Source organism: Thermobia domestica, chromosome 10, assembly GCF_964235325.1.
Source record: "Thermobia domestica chromosome 10, izTheDome1.hap1.1, whole genome shotgun sequence".
Lineage (NCBI taxonomy): Eukaryota > Metazoa > Arthropoda > Insecta > Zygentoma > Lepismatidae > Thermobia > Thermobia domestica.
The window spans coordinates 197,030,307-197,042,932 of record NC_137463.1 but is presented as its reverse complement, the minus strand read 5'-3'; the positions used below and the strand labels follow the sequence as shown (position 1 = coordinate 197,042,932).

At 35.8% G+C, this 12,626-nt stretch overlaps 1 protein-coding gene across 1 annotated transcript in view; it reads left to right on the top strand.

Annotated features, from left to right (window-relative positions):
* The first annotated feature begins 9,159 nt into the window (after nt 1-9,159).
* LOC145661726 (chymotrypsin-like elastase family member 2A) overlaps nt 9,160-12,626 on the top strand; it is a 62,750-nt gene continuing 59,283 nt past the window's right edge. The window contains exon 1 of the mRNA XM_081727060.1: nt 9,160-9,253. Within this exon, the coding sequence (XP_081583186.1) occupies nt 9,206-9,253 (48 nt within the window). The 5' untranslated portion in view covers nt 9,160-9,205. The remainder of the gene's footprint in view (nt 9,254-12,626) is intronic.

Genomic DNA, 12,626 nt, shown 5'->3' with positions numbered 1-12,626 from the left:
GTATCCTCCTATGAAACAACAGGCAGGCAGTAGTGTGGTTAATTGGTAACATAATTCTTTTTATAGACCAATACAGACATTATTGTGATCCTCGCCTGTGTGTAGAATATCTCAACAGGGTCAGAAAAAAGCTTTCACTCAATGTCAAGCACAACAAATCTTCGCTCGTTTTTGCCGGTAATTTTTCATACTTGAAAATTTTCTTTGCACTTGCATTGTACACTCCGCATCTAAAAAATTGTCACAGCTAAGGCGTGCAGTAAGGCCACCCAATATACACCTTCTTATTCCATAATAGCGTCAGGTAAAGAGACCCCTCTCCTCTCCCATACTAAAATTAGCTAAAAACATGAGGGCAATTTTAATTTCAAACTACACATGTATTAGTTTCGATAAAATGAAATAACAAAAGCGAGACAAAACAAAATTCATAAGTTGAAGTAGGGAGAAACTGAAACACACATAATGAAAAATTGAAACGAATGGATATCTGTTACACGGAGATTCTGAAATGAGGCAGAGAGAGAAAGAGAGAGAGAGATAGAAAGGAAGAGAGTAGAAGAAAAAGGAAAGCGAGAACAGATAAAATGTGGAATTCAAACGTAGTTAGAAAAGAACCTAACATTATGAAGTTCCGTTTCCAGAAATCCAACAGTGAGAGAGAAATAACGTTTGTTTTTATATATTTTTCAGAACTATTTGAATATATAGAGGAAGCTTTAAACATACATTATGTCACTTTCATAATGGGTAGCTTACTCACTTTCAAGTAGAACTGTAGATCTCATAGAGACATCTAGAATAATGTGAAAAGTTTAATACACATGCTTTGTTTCTTCGTGGTTCGATTGCAAATTCGGTAGTATTCATTGGACGTACTGATCCAAAATACATTCTAATATACCCAGTAGATAATTTTGGTCATATCCTCCATTTCAAACTACTAATGCAAACTGAACAAAAAAACAAAAACAAAAAGAAAGTAATCAAGAGAAAATTGAAGAGTTCTATTTTATTGCTAAATTTCTATCAGAAATACCCTATATTAAAAGTCCAGACTGTATCGTAATGAAAAGTTACAAATGTTTGAAAGGAAATGTTTGTGTTCCTCATAAATGTAGCATGTTTCAAATTACAACATCAACAAAACACATTGAATTATAGGATAAAAATAAATTTTGTGTCGATCTAATATAAATAAAATTGTGTTTTCAAATAACCAAAGAGGTTGCCATTTTCTAGTCTTTTCAGAAGATTTATCTGTTCCGAACATCCAGCATTCATTTCATCTCATTCGGATATAACGTAATTTGCACAGATAGAATGAACACGCTAAGAGCTCAAACGGATCATTGTCTCAGTCGGATGATGTTGGTTAAGTTATAGACCATCATAGGGTAGAGGATTCAAATCCGTAATGACTCGGTAAATCGACTGAGGCTCGGTAACACGGAGGACTTTACTTATTCCTTTGCGTTAAACAGTATTTCTGTCAGAGATGACCAGGACTGGAGATGTTATCCCCGGAGCACGTAAAATACGACGCCGAAGTTCCCAGTTAATTAGATTCTCCAGACCAGGTATATCGGGCTTTTGCTGTTTTAACTTTGGAATATGAAGTGGGTGTGTGTGAGAGAGGGGGAGAAGTGAGAAATGCAAAGACAGGATAGGGAAACTTCAGAAAAGAGAGACAGGGGGACGAATATAAATATGAAACATACTTATCATTGCAGTGTATGATGTATAATGCACACACAGTTTACTCTAAGAATCGTCAGTGATTCCTTGTAAGTTCTCCATCAGAAGATGAATCTCTGTTTGCAGTCATTATTTTATGCAAAAAAAGATACTACCTGATTGGGATTCGAATCAATTATTTCCATTTGGAAATCCAGCCAAACTTTCTTCAACAAATGGTGTAGTGTTTCTCTCAGAGAACGATAACACGAAAAGTTTATAATGTAGATCAATGATGTCTTTGGATTGTCCTGGCAATTCACTTTCCCTTTCCCAACTAACATTAGTAAATTGTTTCTATCATGATAGAAGTGTTTGCTTCCACGTTCTTACGTATTGCTTGTCCAGTATGATAAGGCGACTCTTCACAATCACTTTGTTAGAAAATTAACTTTTGCGTGAACAAGATTTGACCCTATGTTAGAAAGTTGTATTATTCACAGGGTCAATACGTTACCCCTATACTATTATGCCACGAGAAATTAGAAGCCAAGTACTACTGACTTTAGCGCTGATCTTTGGAACGTACCGGCTTCTTCCTATAACGTAATTTGCACCTAAGTGCACAACGAAATTCATTTATCCGAAGGCCTAGAGTGAAATTTAGTGCCCGTTAATAAAAAAACATACAATCGAGGAAAAAATAGAGAAATTAAACATATTTGCAGTAATTTGGCCTTGCAAGTTCAAAAGTACGCAAATAATAATAATAATAATAATAATAATAATAATAATTATTATTATTATTATTATTATTATTATTATTATTATTATTATTATTATTATTATTATTATTATTATAATCTATATTATAAAATTGAAAGTAACTATGTTTTTTGGCACCTAATCTTTTGAAAAACAAGAACGATCTCGATCAAATTTTCAACACTGATATGGTTCGGGTCCGGGAAGCTTTTTTATTATTTCATTTTCGGTACAACTTAGGGGGAGGAGGCGGGGAGGAAGGTTGATATCTAAAAATGAATAAAACGTAATAACTCTTGAACCACCGGACCGACCTCTATTAAAATTTCAATGTAAATAAGGTGCGGATCTGGGACGACTTTTATCATTTCACTTTGACAGTGCAACGTAGGCGTCGGAGGGAGGGAGATATCTTTTAAAAAATGAAAATGAATGTAACTATCTTTGTGACTCCATCACTCTTGAACCACCAGACCGATCTCTATTAAATGTTCAACATGCATGAGGTTCGGGCCTAAGATGGTATTTATCTATTTATTTTTACAATATAACTTAGGGTTGAGGGACCGAGGAGTTAAAAAGAATAAATAAAATTTGATAAGTCGTAAAACAAAGGATCAATCACGATCAATTTTTTTAAAAAATTGAGGTTCGGACCTGAAATGATTTTTATCATTTCACTTTCACGGAAGAACTTGGAGAGGGGAATGGGAGAGGGAGGTATATATAAATAAATAAAACGTAATGACTTTTGAACCACCAAACCAATCTCGATCAAATTTTCAACCTAGATAAAGTTCGAACCTGAGATGGTTTGTCATATCACTTTGACGGTGTAACTTAAGAGATGGGGAGGGGAAGCGACATATAAAAAAGAACGAAAAATGACCGGTATTAGTGGGGAATCTATAATTTTTGAAGTCGTTGAGATTAACAGTAACACGTCTGAAGTTACTTAATTCCAAATTTAGCACATCAACTCGGAAGAGGGAGAGACATATAAAAATGATCTAAATTACCAATATCAGTGTCGAATTCATAGTTTTCTGGTTCGCTAAGATAAACAATGATATTGCAGATGCCATGCCCCACAACAGAAGGTGCTGAGGGAATGTATAAAACTCATCGGAAATGACCGATATCAAAGAGCGCTTTAGTAATACTAAGCAGTGACTGAATAACGGAACATATTACTATTTTTTCTCAATTTAACCCAACGAAGCGGGTAATTGATGCTAATAATAAGAATAATAATAAGAAGAAGAAGAATAGACAACTATACTGTGAATGTGCACATATATTATTATTATTATGATTATGATTATTATTACTATAATTATTATTTGAGTACTATTGACCTTGCACGGCAAAATTACTGCAAAATATGTATTATTTCTTCATTTTCCTCGATTGTATGTTTTTACTTTATTAGTAGGCACTAATTTATCTCTAGGTCTTCGAATAAGTGAATTTCGTTGTTTACTTTTTTTCGCATAAAATAATGACTGCAAACAGAGATTCATCTTCTGATGGAGAAGTTACAAGGCATCACTGACGATTCTTAGGGTAAATAGTGTATGCATTATACATCATACACTGCAATGATAAGTATGTTTCATATTTATATTCATTCCCCCCTCTCTCTATTTCTTGACGTTTCCCTATCCTGTCTTTGCATCTTTCACTTCTCACCCTCTCTCACACACACGCACTTCACGTTCCAAAGTTAAAAGTTAGCAAAAGCACGATATCTCTGGTCTGGAGAATCTAATTAACTGGGAACTTCGGCATCATGTTTTTCGTGCTCCAGGGATAACATCTGCAGTCCTGGTCATCTCTGACAGAAATATTGTTTAACGCAAAGGAATAAGTAAAATCTCTTTTTTATACTCTCGGTTAGAGAATTTCAGTCGAATTAGCGGGTCATTACGGATTTGAATCCTCTACCCTATGATGGTCTATAACTTAACCAACATCATCCGACTGAGACAATGATCCGATTGAGCTCTTAGTGTGTTCATTCTATCTGTGCAAATTACGTTATATCCGAATGAGATGAAATCAATGCTGGATGTTCGGAACAGATACATCTTCGGAAAAGACTAGAAAATGGTAACCTCTGGTTATTTGAAAACAAAATTTTATTTATACTAGTTCGACACCAAATTTATTTCCATCCTATAATTCAATGTGATTTATTCAAGTTGAAATTTGAAACATGCTACATCTATGAGTAACATAAAATTTTCCTTTCAAACATTTCTAGCTTTTCATTACGATACAGTCTGGACTTTTAATATAGGGTATTTCTGATAGAAATTTAGCAATAAAATAGAACTCTTCAATTTTCTCTTGATTACTCTCTCTTTCTTTTCGTTTTTTTTTTTTTTTTTTTTTTTTTTTTTTGTTTGTTCAGTTTGCATTAGTAGTTGAAATGGAGGATATGACCAAAATTATCTACTGGGTATATTAGAATGTATTTTGGATCAATACGTCCAATGAACACTACCGAATTTGCAATCGAACCACGAGGAAACAAAGCATGTGTGTTAAACATTTGACATTATCCTAGACGTCTCTATGAGATCTAAAGTTCTACTTGAAACTCAGTATGCTATCCATTATGAAAGTGACATAATGTATGTTTAAAGCTTCCTCTATATATTCAAATAGTTCTGAAAAATATATAAAAACAAACGTTATTTCTATCTCACTGTTGGATTTCTGGAAACGGAACTTTATAATGTTAGGTTCTTTTCTAACTACGTTTGAATTCCACATTTTATTCATTCTCCCTTTCCTTTTTCTTCTACTCTCCTCTTCTCTCTCTCTCTCTCTCTCTCTCTCTCTCTCTCTGCCTCATTTCTGATTCTCCGTGTAATAGACATCCATTCGTTTCAATTTTTCATTATGTGTGTTTTAGCATCTTAATTTTATTTCAGTCTATCGAAACTAATTCATGTGTAGTTTGAAATTAGAATTGCGCTCATGTTGTTAGCTAATTTTAGTATGGGAGAGAAGAAAGGAAAGGAGAGAGGGGGTATCTTTACCTGACATGATTATGGGATAAGAAGTGGTATATTTGGTGGCCTATCTGCATGGCGTTAACTCTTGCAATTTTTGGATGCGGAGTGTACCATTCTGTTTCTTTGTTAATTGTCATTGTTCGGTGACAAAACCATGTCTACCAAGTATCTGTGAACTATGCTAAATAACTTTGTCATGTAATTTGTTTTCTGGAAAGTAAATAAAAAAAGTGGCTAAAAAAGTAGTACAGCGTTCAGCTCTGGTGCATGGGGTCCCTGGTTTGATCCCAGATCGCGCCATGTAAACTTTGTGGTCGACAATCACCGTGTGGGTCGGTTTTCTCTGGGTTCTAACATTTCCTCACACTTTCTTCATTCTATCATTTCATTCATTTCTCATCATCGTCTCCTTTAGCTTACCCGGCATAAACTCGTGGGACGTAAAATTCAATAACTCATTGCTTTTATTTTAATATTCAAAAGTTATACTATCACGAAATGGAACGAAAAGGACAGCCCATATTTATGAAAGATGCATACTATGGTTCTGCCTAATTTTAAAATTTGAAATTGTAAAAATTTAATTGAACATTTCTATTCTGATTCCAGACAGAAGATAAATGTGCTGCTGAATTGTGTGACAATAGCTTTTCCGTAGCGTGGAATATCTTTGCAACCTCTGCAATAATATACGATCAGAAATATCAGCTCAAGTTGCGGATCTCTTGGAACGAGAGAGTAATTCTATAAAAGGATTGGTCTGCCCACTCAATCGAGTTGAAATCCAGTCCGAGTTGAGCACGTGTGGTATGTAATGATAGATGTTTTACTACACTTCTAAATGCATCAAGAATCGTCTAGAATTTGGGAACAGCGCAGTTGCAAGAATGGAACTCCATAATACAAGAACACAATACCAAATTTGTGACCAGCGCTGACGCGCGTGGCAGAACATCCGTCGTTATCTCACTCTTTTGAGAAAGATTTTATTCTTTCTCTTAATGTCAACGGAAGTATTTCATGAGATACAGTGTTTCAGTGTAAGTTATTATCTCTTATAAAAGATACAGTTTTTGTTTTACTAATCTTGTGTTTCTTTCTGTTGTTTCTTGTATTATACTGTAGCATACTTTCTAGGCGTATGTATGGTACAAGTTTCACCAATCTAAGTCACTTAGGAGGAGCTTAACATTGCTACTTTATAATTAAGTTTTGCAACCAGTGTATATATCGTAAATTTAGAATATCGATTCATCCTAATTGCTGGCGTCGCTTCCTTAAGAACAATAACAAGTACTATGTGCAATTTCACTAAAACTGCGTGTGACATCGTTAGGATATATTTGCCACCGTTCGAAGGAAACAAACGACAATACAAACAATCAGCTATATAACAGTATATTATTTTACAAATAAAATGTTTCTTTTATATATATTTCATTTACATATACGTATTATTTCACATATACAAATAGAACTACTGATTAAATAGAACGAAAATTTGACAATGAACGACATGCTATCTAACACCATACCAAGCTTTTCTGGATATTCCCAGAAACTCTGGAAGAAAATTCAACCAGATGTATTTCTTTTTGCCCAACTTGTAGGGATCCCTCAATTAGTAATCGGTTGGTACCTCTTGTTAATTTTATTGCTAAACAAAAAAATCAGTTTAATAGTTAACAATAAATAGGCCTATATCTCGTTAACCATATTACCTACTGTAGTCTTGCAAGTATTGCAATATAAAGCGTGATAATGGTACGTTTCACTATTAGTCCCCATGTGAGGCCAGATCTTTCGAGATACTGTGACAATGTCCTTTTTATATAAAATTTGATTAGACTCGTAGTTTCGCACAAAATTCGAACATTTTGCATGGGGTCGATATCAGGGTTTCTGAATCTATGACACGCACACCACTGGAGGCATATGAGCAGATCTTAGTGTCATGTACGACCTTTGGTGTTGCTGATAATTAAGACATTGTGGAGTTGCGCCGTAGAAAAATTAAGATACACTAGTCTATAGTATTTGGCTTATGTTCATGTCGAAGACAGCCGAAACTAGCAATTCTCAAATTAATTTGGGAATGAGCAAAATTATATAAAAAAAGAAAAATTTCAAGTACACCTTTACTACCAGTATGCACATGCCTCTTGTCAAAAACAGAATCGAACGTGAGTCCTCACGCGCGGAACATTCTACCACTTATAGAACGTTCTTTCTTTAATATTACTTTTTTCTTGTTTTTCTGTGTTATATATACAGAGGACGAGCACCTGAAGATGGCATATTAAAGAGGAACCACAGAGGAAGGAGGCATCAGTAGACCACTGATCGCCAACCTACTACAGCTCTGAATGTTGCACTGGACTAAGGGGCTCTACCTATCCTAACATCCCTGGAGGCTGCTTTGAAGCGAATGGGATTTTTCAAGATAAACCATATCTCGCGAGGCTGCCATGAGCCGAGAAGTTTTCCTAGGCTCATAACCTGAAGTTGCTACAAATCAGCCCGATGCCTGCCATGAGCGAATGGGTTACCGTACGAAACGTTACTTCCTTCACCCTTGGTCATGAGAAAGATTCTGATATATTAACTTTGTAAATCACAAAGACTATTTGCATTTTTATAAATCGGTATAAATCGGTGAAGGGCTAGAGGCCTGGTCTATTATTGACTCTACCTACACACAATATTACGTGGTGGGGGAGCGGAAGTGTATATATCCGCTACGGTAACTTCCTGTCCGATGCCAATACATACGTCTAATTTGTTTCAAACTACGGATGTTTGCTTATGTTATGTTGTTAACCCTCTGTATGTTTGTTAAGTTAAAGTTAAGAAAGTATATTTGTTAAGAAGTTTTATTTAAAATACTGAATAGAGAATTTAAAGTTATAGTATTAGCAGTTCTTTGATTAATTTTCAGCATTTACTTCTAAATAGGGAGTACATTTGTGAAGTTTATATTCAACGACTTTACAGTAGGTACGGAAAGGAATCAAGTTCTATAAAATGTGGATGTGTACTTCCTTGTGCTTATGTTTCTACTGTTTCATGTTTTTAGCAAATATCACGCATATATTGAACTATGCCGAATGTTTGTTGCTAGTAACGGGAAAAATAGGTTTTGAGTAGGAAATATTTAATGTTTGTTTGTTTGTTCTCCATGCCCCATTCCTATACTCTAGACGCATATTCAAATCTAAAAGAGATAATAAAAGCACATCTTCACAATACTGTTATGGTCAGGATTGCATTTCAAAGTGTCTTTTTTCTTTGCGAATTTTATCTCCTTTCACCTTTAGGATATGCATCTTGATTGATCAATTCAAGTCACAACTACTTTTAAAACGCGTCTATTTGTATGCGAAGATGATTATACAAACTATATTCAACGTTTGTACGTTTTTCCTAGATTCAGTAATAAGCGTTTAATGTCATGTTGAATATCTCTTTACGAGATATAGCTTCTTTTCAAATGAAGTGATATCATACTTTTCCTGCTAGAGATCATAAATTTTGATTTGTTTGTCATTTAAATGGCTTTATGGTATGCGGCTGAACAACTCTGAACAACTTTACGTTTATAGTACATGATATGTGTTTTGTATCATTAATCTCACAGACGATGATACGTTAATTAGTTCATGATATCTTAATGACTAAATTTGATCATGAGCGTGATTAGGAAAATATTATGAAAATTTTCAGTTTCTTCTGCCAAAATGACTAGCGAGCTAATAGTACTCTTTCACGTTGCGTTCTGGTGTGTCGTAAGTACCGGTAAACTAGTACTAATTTTGTTGGCTTGCTGTTCATTTGTATGTAACATACCTGTATACATACATCAGTGTAGGTATGTGATTGTGAATTCTCCTGATTACTTTCTATTCTTTTCTAGCAGCGAAACCTCATCGTGGCGAAAAATTCAAGCTGAGAGGGTGGAATTATTTATTAAGCATTTCTCGTTTTTTTTTTCTTTTGCATGTTACTTCCCTATCATCTTAGTTACAAATATCGCTGTTTTACTGGCTTGTCGTAGTTAGAAATTTGTAAAGCCATACAGGTGGTGAACATGTTCCTTCTGATCACTAACTCATGCACTCTTTTCAAATTGTTTGTGTGCCAGTCTAGGATTTAGTTTTTCAAGTTGCGACCAAACATAACATGGATAAAGAAAAAGTATTAAATGTTAAAAATCCATCATTTTTATATAGTTATGTGTTTTGTATTAGTTAGGGATGACTTTGAATTAATTTGGATTTCTAATTCCTTTTCGTTTTCTCCCTTTCTTTTCTGGGGACATGTATTCTTGTACGCAGGAACGGTGATTTGATGCGCCATCTTTTTCTTGACCACGTCAACCATACTGATTCTACGATAAGAGTGTGCCTACGGGTTTGCTAGCAGAATAGCGTTTATCTCCTTTGCGAGAGACTGTGTAGTGTTGCAGCAAGTACATGCACTCTTTGAATGTATTATATACTAGCTGAAATATTCGTTCTTTGCATGGGAGCTCTATTTGGAAGTCAACGTCTCTGGGAATATCACCATTCATCTCAGCGACCGCAAAAACTATCGATTTGACATTAATATCAGTCATTTTGGATCATTTTTACATGACTCGCCCCCCTTCCCCTTGAGACCTCCCTGGAACGAAGTTTGAAAAAAATCCTTCGTCTTGATCTGGGGCCTAGACCAAGGTACCCGTGAAAAACTTTTGTAACTTTCGGTCCACTTGTCTGGTGCCCAGGTCGGTCACGGCTAACGCCCCCCCTTCTGGTTCGAATTTTTAGAAAAACGCTTCGTCTTGATCTGAGGCCTGGACCAAGGCACCTGTGACCAGAATTTGGTAAATCTCTGTCCACTCGTCTGGTTCCCAGCAGAGTTGGAGTGGATCAGTGGGTCGGTGGGTTAGCGAGTCAAGTTTATTGAACGGATCAGTGGGTCGTGGGTCAACAGCATGTGATCCACTGCGACCCACAATCCAGCGTGACCCACTGGGACCCACCGACTTATTCTGATCTACCGACCCATTCTCCTCACTGCATCGTAGACAGCATCTTCTGAACACTGGTGAATTCGCCTACGTTTTACTTTCAAGGAATCCATTTCCCTCCTTTTTTTCATTTGTGTCTGTTTACTTACCTTACAATGGATGTATGCGAACCGAGACAGCTAGATATTTATAAAAATTGTTACCCTGACTAATCGTAGATTGCTAATCATCGTGGTGATAGTCACTTGGTGCGGAAGTACCTTGTACCTACATTTAATATATATAGCAAGCAGAGACCGGGTAAGGTTGTGCCGAGTTATACCCCAAAAATACCAGAAAAAGAGAGAAAATGAAAAATGTATGTAGGTAAGCTGATACCTATGGGAGCGGGACGTGTGACTAAGAACACGGCAGTAGTGTCACACAAACAGTGTTGCCATCGTAATACGAAATTATAGTTTTTTTTCTGATAGAACGTATACTGTTTTACGGCAATAAAATAATTGTCAAAAAACGTAAATGAAAATAAGCAAAAGGTAGATTATCATTGTTCCCAAATAAGGAAATATGGGGCTCTAAAATTGAAGAATTATGGGGTCCGTACAGAAAAATAATGTGCAAGAGAAGAAGACTGCTTGAGAACTAAATATACAGTAGAGAGTAAACTACAGCATGCACAGCATCCAGTGACTATCAGGCTTGATACAAGATTCACCCAAAAAGGGCACATCATAGAGTTACAATAGAAAGAAGAATTCCTTAAGACATTATGCGGAAGTGTGAACAACAAGTCTTCCTGTAGCGCAGCAACTCCAATGGCGTTTGTGTGGATTCGATGTATCGAACCGTTCCCGAGAGTTTTTAAACGAATTGCCTTAGGATTGCAACACTGTTTAAAATCCTTCTGTCTTCCAAACCACAGAAACGAAAGCGTAGCGGCTAAAAAAAGTACAGAAAAGCTGTGGCACGGAAGGTTACAAATCTGTAATAAGAAAGTACGTCAGAATCGATTAGCAAATATTAATGAACTGTGATAGGTGTCAGTCGAGAGTATACGAAACGTATAGTTAGTATGTGAGATAACGATGAAGATAAAACACACTGCATTCAAGGTACCAGTAGGTCTAATATACAGGTGCAAAATATTTTCATATAATATGCCAATACATACAACAGAAAAGCCACATCTAGTATCGCAAAATACGTAAATTTCTCGCCGTAGGCGCACACTCGACATGACATCAAGCTTTTAGTCACTGGATGCTCTGCATGCTTTGGTTTACTAACTGCTGTACATATGGTCCTTCTGCAGTCTTGTTGTTGTTATACATTTGTTCGTTTCATTGTGCGGTTCCCACACTTTCTTAACTTCAGAGCCTCATATCTCCCATATTTTTCAACACCGATAACCCACTTTTTCCTTATTTTCTTTCACGTTTTATGTCAATTTTTTTAATGCCACAAAAGATGTACGTTTTATTTGAAAAGCTATAAGTTTGTGTTGGGATGACAATACTGCTCACATAACATTACTCCCGTGTACTTCGTCGCGTATCCCCACCAGTAGGTGTCAGGTTACCTGCATACATTTTTCATTTTCTGCGTTTTCCAACGTTTTGGGGGTAAAACTCGCACACCCATATCCGGTCATTGCTTGGTATATGTATTATACGTGGCGCGTAAACAAGGCATTTTCGCAGCGAGTGAATATCACCACGATGATTAGCGATCCACGATTAGTCATGGTATTAATTTTCATAAATATCTAGTTGTTACGTTTCGCATTCGTCCCTTGTGAGATGAGTATATTTAAATGAAAAAAGAACTTCAGGTACTTTTGAATATTGATATTTATTATTGTAATAATAGCAATAGGACATATACTACTATTTCGCATTCGAGACACACAGCCTGCGAGTTTTTAGAGGAGTTTACTAGTGAAAAAAATACATTTTTGAATCGCAGTAATATATAAATTAGTATATAAAAATTGAATGTAACTATGTGCGCCTGATCATCACGGCCAAATTGCAAAGTCAAATGAAATGACTTTAGGTATATAGTTAGGCCTTAATCCAAATTGCGATATCGCTTTCATTATAATGCATATGATATGGGGGTAGTGGGGACCCGAATCTTTGCGAAAA